Source organism: Triturus cristatus, chromosome 9, assembly GCF_964204655.1.
Source record: "Triturus cristatus chromosome 9, aTriCri1.1, whole genome shotgun sequence".
Lineage (NCBI taxonomy): Eukaryota > Metazoa > Chordata > Amphibia > Caudata > Salamandridae > Triturus > Triturus cristatus.
In genome coordinates this window covers 803,088,692-803,106,828 of record NC_140592.1, presented here as the reverse complement: position 1 = coordinate 803,106,828, position 18,137 = coordinate 803,088,692, and the positions used below count along the sequence as shown (strand labels likewise).

The following is an 18,137-nucleotide window of genomic DNA, read 5'->3' as shown; positions in this document are numbered from 1 at the left end:
GAGGGCAGAAGAGCTTGAAGTCTTTGCTGTTCCTGAGACTTCTTGAACAGGGGGCAAGCTCTACCTCAAGCCCTTGGAGAAACACACAAAAGTAGATTGCAGAAAGTTCAGTCCAGTCCTTTCACTGCCCAAGACAGAAGCAGCCACTGCAGGCCAACACAGCAAAGCACACAGCAAAGTGGTAGATCCTCCTCACAGCTTCTCCATCTCTTCTTCTTGGCAGTCTTCTTGATCCAAAAGCGTTCTAAACTTCTGGGGTTTGGGCCCCAATATTTATACCACCAAATCCTTTGTTCTCTGAAGGCAGAGAGGGTCTGTATCCAGTCCAAATCAGTTCTGGGTGCATTCTGCCAGTGCACAACTTCTTCCTTTGTCAGTGTGGGCCAGGGTCATCAGACGCACCACAGAAGGTGGAGACAGCATCGTGGAAGGTTGGCACAGCCCTATTCAGGTCCAGGCGCTACTCCTCCCACCACTCCCAATGCAGATAGGTCTATTCATCCTAGTGCTGACTCACCCTGCCTCTTGGAGCCACCCCAGCCCCTGTCACTCACAACCCAGGCATGCAATACACAACCTAGCTGCAGCAGGCTGGATGGTTAGGCAAGAAAATACCTACTTTCTAAAAGTGGTATTAAAACCAACTTCACTAAAAGATGTGTTTTATCATTCTGAGTTCAGGCATACAAAATTTGTTTTTCTACCATGTTCCCTGGGTCAGTTAGGATTATAAGATGTTATAATCAAACTGCCCATTCTGGTCTATGGTAACAGGTAGCCTTGCAATAGTGAAAAAACAAAAATAGCTCACTATCAGGACATGCCACACACACCAGGGCATGTCCTACCTTTCACCTACAATGCACCCTGCCCACAGGGGTACCTTGGGCCTCCCTTAGGGGTGGCTAAAATGTAGAAAAGGGAAGTTTTAGGGACTGGCAAGTGGGTGCACTTGTCAAGTCGACATGGAAGTCCTAGACTGCACACAGGCTCTGCAATGGCAGGTCAGAGTTACACTTTACGGGCTATTTCCTTGGGTGGCACAATCCAGTGCTGCAGCCCACCCATAGCATTTGATTTATGGGCCCTGGCACCCGCAATGCACTTTACTAGGGACTGACACATAAATCAAATAGGCCAATCATGGAAACAACAATCCATAATACATTGTACTACAGGAGCACTTGCACCTTACCACTGGTCAGCAGTGAGAAACGTGCGCAGAAACATTACATCAGCAAAAACCAGGAGGTCAGAAAGCAAAAACTCTGGGGAAACATGCCAAAAGATGCCAAGTCTAACACATGTCCCCTCCAGCTGAAAGTAGAGAGAACTACCCAACCTCCTGGGAGTTCTCTTCACTAAGGCGGAAGAACCTGGACAGACCATCTGCATTGGCGTGTTCTGTCCCAGGATGGTGTTTCACCGTAAAGTCCATTCCCTGTAGGGAGATGAACCACCTCAGCAGTTTTGGATCTTCACCCCTCATTTGCATCAACCATCTGAGGGGCCTGTGGTCTGTCTGAACCCGGAAGTGAGTCCCAAACAGGTATGGCTTTTTCAGTGCCCAGACCACAGCAAAAGCTTCCCTTTCTATGGCGCTCCACCTCTGTTCCCTGGGGAGTAGTCTCCTGCTAAGTAAGACTACAGGCTGGTCTAGGCCCTCTTCGTTCAGTTGTGAGAGCAACGCTCCCACACCATGTTCTGAACAGTCAGTCTGCACAACAAATTCCTTGGAGAAGTCAGGTGCCTTGAGCATGGGTGCCGTGCACATGGCTGCCTTCAGGGCATCAAAAGCTTTCTGGCAGGACTCAGGCCAGATCACCTTCTTGGGCTGATTCTTGGAAGCCAGCTCTGTTAAGGCGGCAACAAAGGTGCCGTAGCCCTTAACAAACCTCCTATAGTACCCGGTGAGACCTAAGAAGGCTCTCACCTCTGTCTGGGTCTTGGGAAGCTCCCAAGCCAGAATGGTGTCTATCTTGGGTTCAAGGGGCGCCACCTGGACACTTCCTACCTGGTGTCCCAAGTACACCACAGAGCCCTGCCCGATCTGGCACTTACTGGCCTTGATCGTGAGACCCACTCCCTGCAGAGCCCTCAACACTTTCCCGAGGTCCTGCAAGTTTTCTTCCCAGCTGGAACTGAACACAGCAATGTCATCCAGGTAGGCGGCACTGAAATCCTCCAGGCCAGCCAACACCTGGTTGACCAACCTCTGAAAGGTGGCAGGGGCATTCTTCAACCCAAAGGGCATCACCCAGAACTGGTAATGTCCTTCTGGGGTTGAGAATAGTGACCTCTGCTTGGCCCCATCGGTTAAGGCAATCTGCCAGTACCCAGACATTAAATCAAACGTGCTGAGGAACTGGGCAGCTCTAAACCGATCAATGAGCTCATCAGCTCTGGGGAAGGGGTGCGCGTCAGTCCTGGTGACGGCATTGAGTCCACGGTAGTCCACACAAAACTGTAGTTCTGGAGTGGCATCGGGTGCAGCAGCCTTTGGGACCAAGACCACTGGGCTGACCCAAGGACTTCTGGAGGGCTTGATCACCCCTAACGCCAACATCTTAGAGACCTCCTCCTTGATGCTGGCGCTGACCCAGTCAGTCAACCTGTAAATCCTGTGCTTCACAGGAGGCTTCACAGGAGTGTCCATGTCATGGGTACACCAGTTAGTAACACCTGGGGTCAGACAGAACAGTGGGGCGAACTGTCCCAACAAGTGGCGACAGTTCCCCTGCTGCTCTGGGGTCAGTGTAGGGGAGAGGACCACACCTTCGACGGACCCATCGTGCTCCTTGGTAGACAGGAGGTCAGGGAGAGGCTCACTCTCCTCTTCCACCCCATCATCTGTCGCTAAGAGCATGCTCACTTCGGACCTCGCAAAGTGGAGCTTGAGCCGGGTTACGTGGAGGACCTGCAAAGGGTTCCTTGGAGTCCACAAATCCACCAGATAGGTGACGTCACTTTTGCGCTCCACCACCTCAAATGGTCCAGTCCACTTGTCCTGCAAGGCACAAGGTTCCACTGGGGCCATGACCCACTCTTTTGCCCAGGTTGAAATTCGACCAGAGTGGCATTCTGGTCATACCACTTCTTCATTTCTTCCTGGCTTGCTTCTTGGTTCGCCTGAGCGAGTTTCTTGAAGCGGGCAGTTTGGTTGCGGAAGGCCAGCATGTAACTAAACACATCCTGGGGGGTCTTCCTGGGAGCTGCCTCCCAGCCTTCCTTCACCAAACTAAGAGGTCCTCTGACAGGGTGGCCATACAGGAGCTCAAAGGGACTGAACCGAAGAGACTTCTGAGGCACCTCCCTGTATGCAAAGAGAAGGCATGGCAAGAGGACGTCCCACTTACGCCTCATGGGTTCTGTTAGACCGTTAATCATGCCCTTTAAGGTCTGGTTGAATCTCTCCACCAGTCCGTTACCTTGGGGGTGGTAAGGAGTGGTGAACTTGTAGGTTACACCACAGTCCTTCCACAGGGATCCCCATTAACGCCCGGCCCACCACTGGCGCCGACGTTGTCCTGAGAGGGATTGCCTCTGGGTACCAGGTGGCATGATCCACCAAGACCAGGATGTACCTGTTTCCCATGGCTGTCTTGGGATCCAGTGGCCCCACAATGTCCATCCCTACCCTTTCAAAGGGTTTTCCAACAACTGGAAAAGGTTGGAGAGGAGATTTGACCTTGCTCCCACTCTTGCTACTTGCCTGGCAAGTTTGGCAAGACCTGCAGTGTCCATCTGACTGCCTTCGCATTTAGAGCCAAAAGAAGTGGGTGACAAGCCTGTCAAAGGTCTTATCCTGCCCCAAATGTCCTGCCAAAGGCACGTCATGAGCCAGACCCAGTAGGAAGGTACTGAAGCACTGGAGTACCACCAGCACCCGGCCTGACCCAGGCTCAGCAACCTTAGGCTCACTATACAGGAGACCATTCTCCAAGTAGATCAGATGTGATCCGGACTGATCACCAGCTGCCTGGTCTGCAGCCTGATGCCGCAGACCTTCCAAAGAAGGGCAATCTTTCTGCTCCTTGCAGAATTCCTCCCTGGTGGGAACCCCCTTCTTGCTGCCAATGGGTCAGGTCAGAGATGTCCCCCAGCTCGGCTACTTGTTCCCCTGTAGGTACCGGGGCGTCCCCCTCAAGGTCTGCCTCCTCCCGGTCCGTGGAAACTTCAGGGGCTGGTTTCCCGCGCCCCCTGCCCTTTCTCTTGGCAGGGACTTGGGCCACTGTTTCTGGCTCCAAGCCCTCCTGATCACCTTTTCTGGCTGCCATTGACCGAGTAGACACGCATGCCCACTCTGGCAACCTAAGCATCTCCAAGTGAGACCTGAGCTCAACATCCTTCCATAAGGACTGCTGCAGGTCGTTACCTAGCAGACAATCTACAGGCATGGCAGGGCTCACAACCACCCTCAAGGGACCCTGCACCACCATACACTGGTGCTCTGAGTTGTCCATAGCAACTACTTGGTGGAATTCCCCTGGGACTACCTGCTTCTCAGAGACCAGGTGACACCGGACTGAGGTCACACTGGCCCCAGTATCTCTGAGAGCCTCTACCCTTTTCCCATTGATGGTCACCCAGGTGCTGTATTTCTTTGTGTTAGGGGCACCTGGCTTCCTGGGACCATCTCACTGTCCCCTAGTGAGATGAGGGTCATTTCTGCTGGATCCCCACCCGCCTGTGGGTACCCCTCCTCACCAAGCGCTACACTAGCCAACACCTTGGTCTGCCCACCGGTGGCTGACTCACCCTGCCTCCTGGAATCACCCCAGCCCCTGTCACTCACAACCCAGACATGCAATACTCAACCTAGCAGGATGGTTAGGCAAGAAAGTACCTACTTTCTAAAAGTGGTATTTTCAAACACAGAATATTAAAACCAACTTCACTGAAAGATGTGTTTTATCATTCTGAGTTCAGGCATACTAAATTCATTTTTCTACCATGTTCCCTGGGCCAGTTAGGATTATAAGATGTTATAATCAAACTGCCCATTCTGGCCTATGGGAACAGGTAGACTTGCAATAGTGAAAAACGAAATTGACTGTAATTCACTATCAGAACATGCCACACACACCAGGGCATGTCCTACCTTTCACCTACAATGCACCCTGCCCAGAGGTACCATGGGCCTCCCTTAGGGGTGGCTAACATGTAGAAAAGGGAAGGTTTAGGGACTGGCAAGTGGGTGCTCTTGCCAAGTTGACATGGCAGTCCCAGACTGCACACAGGCTCTGCAATGACAGGCCAGAGTTACACTTTATGGGCTATTCGTGTGGGTGGCACAATCCAGTGCTGCTACCCACCAACAGCATTTGATTTTTGGGCCCTGGCACGTGCAGTGCACTTTACTAGGGACTAACACATAAATCAAATAGGCCAATCATGGAAACACCAATCCATAACACATTTTACTACAGGAGCACTTGCACTTTACCACTGGTCAGCAGTGAGAAAAGTGTGCAGAATCATTACACCAGCAAAAACAGAGTCAAAACCGGGAGGTCAGAAAGCAAAAACGCATGGGAAACACGCCAAAATATGCCAAGTCTAACACAAACCCATACTTGTCACTCCATAGTTACCTCAGTACAGTTAAAATATTGCTAATGTATGCAATTGGGAAATTCATTTGTCTCGGTAAAGTGGTATCCTTCACCAAATAAATTCTTTTTACATCATCATAATTCAATCTTAGATTGTAGTTGATAAAGCTGTGGGTATGAGTCCTGATTCCTGGAGGCAATCTCTTCTACAAATGGTAAATATTGTTTGAGACTTCCACCCAGTTCTATGATCAGCTGATCTATTATTTGGACACCACTAGAAATAGACTTAGAAAGCTGCTTATCAACAGTTATATAGCACAATTGCTCTTCTAAAGAAAATAATTATATACACAAACCATTCAAGATATTGCAGTCTTTAGTAGCAAACGTTTTAGAAGGAGAATACCTTTTTGGCCCAGAATGTAATTTATGCAGCCTTATTTTAGCAGTTTAATTTACCCTAACCCTCTGCAAATTCACACATAGGGATTCAATGGGGCACCATTTCATGTGGACACTAAGTGCCCAGTCCTGGGCTTTATGTTAACAATTATCTACTTCATTTGTCTTGACTAAAGAGTCCCAAGATATCTAAATAATGCATTGGTTCAGCACCAAATGTACAGGACTGGCGGTACAGGGTCCACATCACTAATAGCCATCTGGTAATCCAAACTCAATCCCCTTTTAAACACATATACCTTTAGTTCACCTCCTCAAATATACCTCATCCCTGGTGTCCAGCCTCACACCACCTCCTTTACACTTCTTACCAGGAATCCTTCCACAACACACATTTATACTTTGTTGTCAGCAAACTCCATAAAATTCATAAAACCTTGCTCCTGCCACTAACACGGGCTCTTGACATCGTGCCCCTCAAAAATAAGCACGCACACACACAAACACACACACACACAAAACACACACACGCACACACTGTTTTAACCACAATCAGACATATATATATAGCCTTCTTTCCCACAGGCAATCCTTTTAATAGGCGGCATGCACCTTCACCAAAATGAAACTACTTACGTATCATCCTGCCATTACAACTGGCACGTGCATACTTGACATCCTGCCCTATTTACTCTTCAACACATTCCCCAGCCCTTGAATACTGTCTCCCAGCACACTCATTTAACACCCTATCCTTCAGCCCACTTGCTTGCTATCCTGCTCCTCCAGCCATAGCACACACACTTGGTACCCTCTTCATCTCCAACCCTTAGACAAACACAAACCTCATGAGGAGTAGGCCATGCCTTCTAAGTATGTGGTTGTAGATTACCAAGCCCCATCAAAATGGGAAATGCACTCTGTTTTAAAGTTCAAAGAGACAACTGTAGAAAAAGCTAAGTAAACCAGAAACTAATTTCTTCTGCAAGTCATGAGACTGCACATATATTATGTATGAAGGCAACTTCAGCATTGTTGAAGTGTGACTTGCTCAGGAGGTCTTTTGACTAAACTGGGCTCTTACAGAAATCTTACATTTAGCTTTCCACACTTATCAAAATAAACACAGTGCATAATTCAGCGTTATATTATATTGTACCACCTCTAGATGATGGATTTTTTTAACGAGATCTTCTTCATCAGACTGTGTTTCGCGATACATCTCCAGCTCTTCTGCCAATCGCTGAAGCCATTTCAGTGGACTGCTTGTGTCCTCTGATGAACCTTCTGTCTCTGCCACAATCTGGATATTTTTCACATACGACATCTTCATAGGCTGCATTAAAATGTGACAGTACAAATTGTTAAACATCATCTATATTGCTTCTTAGCTGAATACACATTTTAACAAAATACATGTCGATTTCCTGCTTCAGCTATGAGATTAAGAAAAGTATTCATCAAGTTATACTTATGAGCTATTTCTGTTGTTTATCATTTTTTTAGGTTGAGCCTGGGCAGCGCATGCCCTGCTCTGCGAGGCATGCTGTATTCCGGTATGGACTTGAAGCTCCGCCCATTTTCCACACATCTTTTCAATTGGCTCCTGTCACTGTCCTATCTAAATTGTTGCTTTTGATTCATGAATAGGCTTAGTACTCCCACCTTTTCTGCATTTGTAACTTCCCATGAGGACTGGACTTTTTTACTTGTGTTGTTACACAGTCTGCTTTATCTACAGTCTGTGAGCACTATTTTCTTTAATGATTTTCCCCTATTCCACCCACAACGTGCTTTCTTACAATTGTACAATGCAGCATTATTAGTAATGGCGGCCGGTTCGCTTCAACTATAGCAGCCGCGCTTATTTATTTATTTTAGTTGCCAGAATCGTTGTTCTTCTTTTTTTATGAAACCACCTTATACCGTGCTTTCACATTAATGGTGGCCGCGCCCCTTTCTTTAGATGCTGCTTGCCGTATTCAGGTTACAGTGAGCCGCGTCTAAAGAAAGAGGCGTGTCCGCCATCAAAGTCACAGCAAAGCATGGGGTGCCTTAAAAAAAGAAAAAACATTTGTTCCTGAAGTTCCTTTATACCTTTAGTGATTTTTCAAGATACATTTTTCTAACAATTAATTAAGCATGACAGGTATGCCCAGATGTGAGTCTCATGGGTACTGTGCCGCAGGCTTCAAGCTATACCTCAATGTTGAAGCCCAAGTAGGCTGAAACCACTCTGGGCTTTCTTGTTTTCCATTCTGGTGACAACTGGCATGGCAGTCCAGGCTGGACTATTCTTAATGGAGCAGAATCAAGAGAGAGCTGGATGCTGCTGATCTCCATCTGGAGTGGCATAGTGGGTATAAAACGATGGCCTACAAAATGGCCCAAATGATTACCAGTGGCTGAGATAAATTCAAATGTTCTTTCCATCACTTTACTCTTTATCTCACTCACCAGGAGCTTCTGAAGTAAAATAGTCCAGACCCTTCTCAGATGAGCTGTATCTTTTGAAATCTATTAAATATTGGAGGTTTGACCTGCATGTCTTTTACCCCGCTGCAAATGTGATGTATTGATCTGCATTAACTTTGCGCTTTAAATTCTGATTTGGTGATTGAGTATACAAACAAGTCCGAGTCTGAGCTAGGCTCTCAGAACGAGGTAGAATTTCTTCTCAGTAACAAACTAATGTAAGTCCAGAAAGCAAATTCAGCATATTACAGAGAGCTATAGAAACTAAGCAGTCTGTTTTCTTAGCTTTCCATGTACACTCTTATATATAGTCCTTAAATTTGTAGGTCAGCCTACTGAATGGATCCAATGCAATTACACAGCTAATGGTGTAAAATATTATGTTCTACATGCTAAGCAAATATTTCTTTGAATCCAAACAACTGTGTGCCCTTTTCAGACCTGCTTTACACCAAGATTGTATGTAAATAATGGAATGTACACAGGTTTCTATTCAACAACAACTAAACAACATGACTATTTGAGATTGAAATAATACACCAAAGGGTGCTGCACAGGCCCCTGTACATCAGTGGGACCACAACCATCAGGAGCATACCTTTAGGCCCATGGTCTTTGTGCATTTTTCTGTAAAGAATTTATAATGACATATTACGAGTCCTTCACCACATATCAAGGTTGGATTTACTCATTTTCTATTATGCCTCTGGAAAAAACTGATTATTTTCTTTGTTCTGCTCTATTAAAATCTTGGCCAATTGTGGAGAAATATAGCTATTTAAATCCACAAATACAGCAAGATACAAAACAAACTGTGTGGGTACACACTTCTGAGAGTGAAACCCATCAGTAGCTGACACCAAGGAGTCCCAGGAACATTAGATTCCTTGCTAGTCTGCAGCTTAACCAACATAGAAAATAAGAACCACACGCCATAATACAGAAAATAGGCCACTGATGAAAAATCACTTGTTTTCTTTCTGCAAAACAAAGATGAACTTCTTTTCCAAAATATTGACGCTGCTCCGAGACATTTAGTATCAGGTTATCAAAGTGCTGCCTGGTGGCCTAGCGCTTGTGTTCACACGTGCGTGCACGCGCGCAACCGCCATCTGCCTCCCTTCCAGCGCAATCACTTTAACTTTTTCGTGCTGCTGCGCGCGCGCGTCACTAGCGTGTTTTTTTATTTATACGCGCACGCATCACTAGCATGTTTTTTTGTATTTATACGCGCGCGCACCACTAGCGTGGTTTTTTTTGCGTTGACTCGTTAGATTCGGGTGCAGTTTGGGGTGTATCAGGAAGTGATGACCTTTGTTTCACTATGGATATTCTCAGAAGAACTTTGGGCGTCAGTCTGTTCTCACTCTCCCTTTTGAAGCTGTCATTCTGTGCTGCATCCGTCACGGTTTCCCAGGTCTGTTGTTACTCTCGATGTAGGACGTGTTCCCAGCCCTTGCTCCTCGTCTCCCCTTGCATCAATCCCCTCAAGCCTCAGTCTGTTGTCTGCTTCGCTTGCTCTGCTCATGCATTACAATGTTTATCTGCGCCACTGCAATCGTCCAACATTCCCACACGCTTCCACCGGAGGCCTCTGCGTCACTGCCGGGTCCAGTTCTGCATTCTTATCAGCGTGTAAAGATTCACACGGACGGCCCGCCCTCTTCCACACCTGCGCTTCCTGGTCTTCTTCCTGTCACGACATCTCTCCCCCTGCTCTCTCCAGCTCCACCGCCCCGGCCCCAGCCCTGGCTCGCTGCCTCTATGCCAGGCACACCGATCCCTCTGTCCGGGACACTGCCTTCTTCTCTCTCTGACTCACTGCCCCTGACTAGGTCTGCACCTCACGTCTGGAACGATGGCCACTCTGCCAGGCAAGCTGTCCCCCTCTGCCCGGCTCTCTGCACCCTCCCTCTAGCATTATATTTACCCTCTCTCTGGCACGATGACCCCTCTACTGCCTCTCTACCCCTCTAAGTGTCTCCCTGCCCTACTATTCTGTTACTTGGCCATCTGGCTCTAAAGCTTTCTGTCGGGCATGATGCCCGCTTGGTCTATCACAATTCCTCCATTGCCGGGCTGTCTGACCCCCCTCTCTCTCTCTCTGACCCTGCCCCCACCTCTCTTTCTGGATCTCTGCCCCTCTATCAGGCACACTGCCCCTGCCCTCCCACTATCTCACTCTCTTCTCGCTCTTTCTGACACTCTGCAACCTTTGTCGTGTACTCTCTGCTGTCTGTATCCAATTCTCGCTGGTGAACTCGCTTCTCTTTGCTCCTGTTTGGTTGTTTGTGCTCCACTGTCCAGTTCATTCTGCTCCTCTGTCCTGTTGATTGCACTCCTTCATCCTGTTTACTTTGCTTCTCTGTCCTGTTCTTTCTACTTCTTTCTTGTTCACCCGGCCCCTCTCTCCTGTCCACTCTGCTCCCTCTCCATGCCCCTCCACTCCTCCTTCCATGCAACTCTGCTGCTCTATCCTGTTCACTCTTCTCCTCTTTCTATGGCCTTCCACTTCTCTGTCTTGTTCACTCTGCTAAAAACCATAGATATTCTGCAGTTATACTTACAGTTATCTCAAGTAACTATGACTAGTGCCCTGAGGTAACTATAACTCTCGCCCTCGCCATGCACTGCTCATTACCCCACATATTACATCACTCATCACATCTTCAATGACATCATTGATATCACTGCAACATTTGCTGTAAAATTATTGATGGCAGGGGCGGGAGTTACAATTACCTTAGGCTACGAGTTAAAGTTACTTGAGATAACTATAACTATAACTGCTGAATTTCAGTGGTTTTGTGTGTCTGCGTTGGGGGAATGATTGTTTATGTGCAGGAAGTTGTCCCTTCATGCACATAAACAATCTTAAACAGTGATTTTTTACTTCTATGTGTGCTGCTTTGGGCAAGGGACACCTTCCTGCACATAAACAATCATGCATAGTGTTATGCTGTTTCTATGTGTGGTGCACAATGCAGCACACATAGAAACAGCAAAAACGAAGAGAAATAAAGCGTTTCTCCTCTTTTCGCCATGTTAAGACCAGGTTTTTTTGGTCTTAATTTTGGCGCTGCCTCCTATTTACACCACCCTTATAAATAGGGGGCAGTGTCAAAATCAAAAGGGTATTGTGGCGGAATGCCCACCACAACACCCATTGCCCACCCCTTTCACGCTAAGTGTAGATTGAAAGGAGGCCTTATTTACAAGGCAGCATTAAATCACGTTAAGTGGCTTAACGCCGCCTTGTAAATAAGGTGAAGCCCCTTCGCTGCAGGAACGTCCTTTGGCGATAGGGGTTTGTAAATATGCCCCTATATTCCCTAGCTTGCCTAATCTGAAAACATTTTTCAATAGAGACTGAAAATTGCAGTTCAATCCATTTAAAATCAATTGAGTGGGTTTTACATATAAGCACTGTGAGTTATGCCAATAAATATGAATTCATCTTTGTCAGAGCCCGTCTGATAAACATTAAAAACGTTGGATACAGTACATGTGGAGCTCAACGCAAAAAGCCATCTGACAGCGCACATTATCAGTTAAGTGGCTTTTAAAACTAAAGAGCAAAAATAATCACACCCAACTAATCCCTGGCATCAACAGGAGCAATTTTGTTAGAGAGGTTTGGCCTGCATGTAAATATTCCCTCTCCAGATATCTTTATGAATTCACAGATATGTAGATGCTTAATAAGTAAAAGGGAAATGGTATTCAGGAGTTAGGCAACTGTTTTTGTAAAACAAGAGAAAGAGAAATGTATTTTGTGGCAAAGCACATGTTGTATATTCAGACCTTTATATGCGCATTTCCAGGCCAGCAAATAGATAAAGTCTGTGCTCCTGCCATGATTCATTTCACAAAGACCCAAGAAGGGCAACTGATGTGCCTCTGAAAACTATGTTTACTTGCACCAGATTTCACAACAGTGATAAGATTTTTTTAATACAAAAACCTTAATACTAAAGTAAGTTCCATTTCAAAGGGACATAAATAATGTGCTACTCTCACCAAATTTGTAATGGTACTCAATTTTTCAATTTCATGAACATCTGAATTGGCTCTATCAGAATTTGACTGTAGAAATCCATAATACAGATATTTACACAACAAGGCCTATTAGTTTCTCAGCAATCTTGCCTGCTTGGTTTCTCGAATGTGAAATTCACCAAAACCGAACAAAAATGTCCTTCCTGGTAAAACAGCCATAAAATGCTTCTCATAACTGATGTATTGCTAGAGTAGTCTGGTCTTCTTTCTTGACCCAATTCTACAGATTTTCATGATGTCCAAGAGAGGATGAATAGTTCTTTGGTCTAAATGACATCACTGAGAGGTTATCGTGTTATATTCCCAGGTTAGGCCAAAGTAGTGTGGCAGCTTATTTCTTAGTGTCCTCACAAATAAAATTTCCAAACGGTGACCTTTTGCATACATTTGCACGCAAAACAACGTTGGCTTAGTTTCTCTGAAACTAAACTTGTTTTACATCTAGATTCGCACAACATTATCACAATGCTCTGAACATCATGTACAAAGTCACGTTTCTCACTGCGTACAAATGTCATCACTATCTTCATCCACAGGGCGACAGGGCTATCTACATATCCACAACATCACTAATCTATATGTACATCATAAGGCTGCTTTCTATCATAAAAAATGAGCATCCTGATAGATTAGTGGAAGAGGTACTTCAGTTGACACCGAGGGTGCTTGCATGCTGAGAAATCACCACGCAGCAACCTGACATCTCGCAAGGGGTGTCCAGTTCATGACCAAGATGGGGTCCTTCACTCTATCCCATCAGGTAATGTGGTTGGATCGCCCCTTGGAGGATTCTTGGCTCTACAACTACAAACACTCTAGGTACAGTTAAAGTAGGGCTAGCATCGTAGGAGTACGATTGATTATAGCCTTGTTTTATATGCCTGCATATATACAATTATTTAACACCATGGTAGAACTATATCTACTATTTACGCTGTTGGTGCTTGTAATCACATTTATTTGCTTCTGTCTACTAATCATTGCAGCACAAGTATTTTATGCAAGAATAACGTTGGTTCAATAAAAATTATTGAAAACGTCACACTATGTATTCTCTGTATGTTTCTCTGAGATTGTGAGAAGTGAGCACAAGTGACTAAACGAAAGGTACTGTACTGTTTCCACCATTCCTGAGGAATCAGGGTTGTTATTTTCAATGGTTGCCAGAAACTATTCGCTCCCTGGTAGGTTAGGGGGCTTAAGGTCTTAAGGTGGCACTGTGAGCTAGCTGGTCTATAGGCCAACATATCCTGCGGGATCAGTCTTGACTCCAAGCCCTAAGTTTATGTTGTCCAAGCAATGCGCAGGTCCTATGGATTGGTAGGTACTACACGACAACCTTTCTTCCTCAAACTCCTGGCATGCTGGTTAAAAACAAATACAAATATAATTATGCATGGGACCCAGAACTTACTGAAGGACTCACTAATTGTAAGGAGTATCTTGCTGTAATAAAGGCAGCAAGGGAATGAGGCTACCCACCAAGCTCTGCTTCGACCTACTGAGCAGTTTAGGCAGTATGTAATCCTTACCCTCCACTTCCTTCAAATTATTGGGGTTATTGAAACAGTAGTACTACATGTAACCAACCATGTACGGGAGGACCACAGTCAAGATTATGACCTTCACAAAGCCTATGGTCTTTAATACTGGCCCCCAGGGAAAGCCATTGATGTAAAGTCTGTATTTGTCTTCTTCTGCTCTATATTTCCTTGGCCTGGCCATGCTCTATCCCACTGGCTTTCTGCATCGTTTGCTAGGGTAACAAGCATTTGACGATTCCGCCTTGTGTCTCTCTTGCAAACTGTAGGACTTATGTTGCTCTTTTGAGTACATCCTTAGTCTCTTCCCACTCTCACACATAAAACGCCTCACTGCTTGGTAAGACATGGCCTTCTGTCATGCTGAGGTAAATAGGCGAGGGCAATGTACTGCAGAGCACCTCCAGGATAGTATGGAGATCCTAGGGAAATTATTTCATACCACTTTCCAATACATTGTAGATGTTAAACAGAGATAGAACAACATTACAAATGTACACCATCTAAAAGGTATGTCAGATTTGCTAAGTGCTGATAGTGTTAATATTCTAGCATACCGTAAATATTTTTGTTTGCATATCTTCCTGTGTACTGATTGGCATCGCCTCTGTTAATGAACTGTCCTCTCCACTTGTCTCATCCTTGCGTGACAGCGCTTGAATTGGTATTGTGGACTCATCAGATTCCAGGGTTGTGAGTAGAGGTTCATCTCTTAAATCTTTCTCCATAACTAGATGTGCTTCCATTTCCCCTTCAACATTTTCTGTTTTTTCTGAAGAGGTGTACTGGCTCATGGCAAGGCAAGTCTTCTCTAACGTTTCTTCATTCTCTCTGTAGGACATCTGCAGTTTTCAAAGAAAGAAAACCTTTAGTATAAAATGTTTACTCGCACACTAAGCTGTCAAAGAGCCACAAAGCAATATTAGATTCTGTGTAGAAATGATGCAACATGGTTCTTATTTCTAAAATAACTTTTACAGGTGAAAAACTAGAAGGATCTGGTATCCTTGAAACATTGATAATGATTTCCTATTATATTTCAAGTGAATATACAAACGATAACAATGAAATACACGTGTTTGCAATGATTGTCGCATAACCCTTGCTCAGTACGCTATTCAGAGGATCTAGGAGCCAGAAGGAGTATTAAATTCATGTGATTTCTGGCGCAATCTCATGGAAAATACAAGTGCAAAATCCTAGGGTCAGATAACATCTAATGAAGGTGGCAATAATGTTGTGCCTCCTATTTGGAAACAGTCTCATGCAGCCTTGTCTTGGAATAGTGTCTGCAGAGACATCTTATGAATTTGGTGGCCCTGGGCAACATGTATTTTGGGGGCCCTCTTATTGCAAATGTTTTGTTAATTCAAGCTCTAATTATGCCAAACAATATTGAATTAAACATTCAGAAATGAGGACCCAAAACTCACACTCCCTGTCGTCCGAAATTCAAACAGTACCAAAAGAAAGCATGAATGAGCATAGGTTAAGCCATTTCTTTTTGCCCTTGGATGTAATATTTTTAGGCCTGGCACTGTTGCAATTGTCTAAAAACAGAACTCCCTCACATTCATAGTTTTACTTACTTTGAAAGGTGGCCAAATAAAGCCTTTGAGGGCTCAACTGCGCATAGGGCAGCACAGTGTGCAGGAGGGGCACTGGACGTGGAAAGACTTTCCACACTCACTTTTTCAGAGGGATCACTGGAAAGTGAGGGCCCTGGGCAATCGCCAACTTTGCCCATGTCTTAAGACATCTCTGAGTGTCTGGAATAATAATACATGTTAACTCTGAAGACCCCTTATACTTCACAATATTAAAATGTCAAAGTGATTCAAACTTTCCAAATTTAGAAAGCACAGGTTTCAGTTTAAAAGCACACACTGGTGAATTATATTGTGTTTTTCTTCTTACTCATCTGTATAAGCTACTTCCTGTCACCATATTTCTATGTAAGAGAGTGACTCTACACTTGTACTGCAATAAAAACAATTTTGAACCTTGCAATGTCTGAAATTGTGTTTTCTTCTGGAAGCAGTAAGGGGACATGATATTCCTCACTCACCAATGAACTGAGCATGGTTATACTGTTCGTACTGTAATGCTTCCTATGATGGTACATGTACAGGTGATCTAAATAACAGTAAAACGGTCACCTTAAATTAGAGTAATTTATTTTCCCTACTATGACCCACAATATTGGTATTTGGATCCCTCTCTAAAGAAGTGTTCCACTCTTCGAAAATACCAAACTTGTCAAAATCACCTCCAGTATGGTATGGAGAGCCAAAATATACATACATTCCATGAGATGCAGTGCAACGCAGCAAGCCACCTTGCTGCGCTGCGTGATAGGGAAAGGGCAGGAATGCACTGTATTTAACATTATACTAAGCATTCCTGTTTTTTCCTTGCACTGGCGCACATTCTGCTGCCTAGCACCAATGCAGGCACCCTTGCACCGTGGTGCAAGGGTACCTGCGTTGTAAGCAGGATTGATCCCCTGAGGCATTTTCCTCTTTTTATGCATGCTGCAGACTGTATAGAAAAACATATCATGATCAACAACCTACCACAATGCTCAGTATGCAAACATTCTTGAGGAAGATTGGCATTCTCCCTCTGGCAGGAGAGACACACCAACATGTGGTCAGAATCACTGACAAAGAAGTGAGAGAAACTATAAGATCTTTACTGGAGCTCATGTTTATATCTAGTGGTCCAAATATTGAAGACGTGTGAGAAAATGACTCTTTTCATGGTCACCCCCATCTGTTTGCTGAATTCTATTGCTGAGTTTTAGAATTTGCACACTGGGACACTGCTGTCCAATGCTTAGTGTATGTGCTCTGGCCCCTAACACATGTAAAAATTGGCTAATCCCTGATTTACCTTTCCTATAACGCCATTGTATATAGTGTGGAAACTACACCCATGGCAAAGAAAGTTAAATGTCACCTGTGAACTGCAGCATTTATTTTGTAATCCACTAGCCTGACTTCTGTAATTTATACCTGGGGTCTGAAATAACACTTTTTAACAGGGAAAACCTCATTTTTAAATATTAATATCTCACCTCTATTTAAGACTTTGTGGCCCAGCAGACCTAATAGGGTGCATGTTAATTAAAAAAAATGGGGACATGTAGAAATTAAATGTTACAATGCCCCTACAGTGACAAGCCCCAAAAACTATTTAAACTGTGGAAGGCTCTGACTGTTGTATAATAACAAAGTACAGATTACAGATCAAAATATTGATTCTGCAATCCTGAGCTAGGGACCAGCTAGAAAAACTATTCAATCACTATTTTTTTTTTTTTTTTTTCCAAAACCTTTATTCTTTTAAATCAGTGACACAGCTATTCAGCCGACAACCCGGAGGTACGGCAGCTTTAGAAACACAACACATGCGAGCGTCCACATTTCACTGGCAGGAGAGTTAAAGGTTCAATTTTAAATAAACACAAACCCAAACCTAAACACAAGCAAGGCGATAAGTACTGAAAGCATAAAAAGGGTTCCCATCAGGGGGAGCGAGCCCCATTTCGTCCAACAGACACAGGTCGATAACAAGGGAAAGGAGGGGAAGTCAGAGACTCAAGAAGACAAACACATAGCAGCAAGAAGTACAAAGCCGGAAAGAAAGCTAAGGGGAGAGCTGCTCCTCAGGCGGGTCCGGGTCTGGGTGCAGGCATATGCCCCCTCTGTACTGGTTCCATCGCCCCCATACAGAGTGCCATTTCCGAGGGCACCCTCGAGCACAATACACTGTCTTCTCCCTAAACATGCTCCAATCCATGTTTTCCATCCACGCTGTCAATGTAGGAGGCCTAGTAGAGCCCCACAGACGAGCGATGTCGCGCTTGGCTACCATGTTCCCTAGGGTCACCCATTGAGTCTGTGCCGCGTCGTGGTCAGTAGGACCCCAAACATTCAGGAGACAACACCGCGCCTCAGGCTGCATGACGATGCCCGTCACCTCCCCCATCACATCGTGGATTCGCTTCCAAAACTCCATAATCGCACCGCATTCCCAAATAATATGTAGGAAGGTGCCCACCATACCACAGCCTCTCTTACATAAGCCCTCCTCAGAG

General features: G+C 45.1%; 1 protein-coding gene across 1 annotated transcript in view; it reads right to left on the bottom strand.

Moving 5' to 3' along the window:
- The window catches only part of LOC146798868 (nesprin-2-like), a 1,144,883-nt gene that overhangs the window by 472,307 nt on the left and 654,439 nt on the right, over window positions 1-18,137 (bottom strand). Inside the window, exons 70-71 of the mRNA XM_085627789.1 lie at window positions 14,593-14,877; window positions 7,123-7,296 (exon numbers count right to left, since the gene is read on the bottom strand). Coding sequence (XP_085483915.1) covers window positions 7,123-7,296; window positions 14,593-14,877 — 459 coding nt within the window. The remainder of the gene's footprint in view (window positions 1-7,122; window positions 7,297-14,592; window positions 14,878-18,137) is intronic.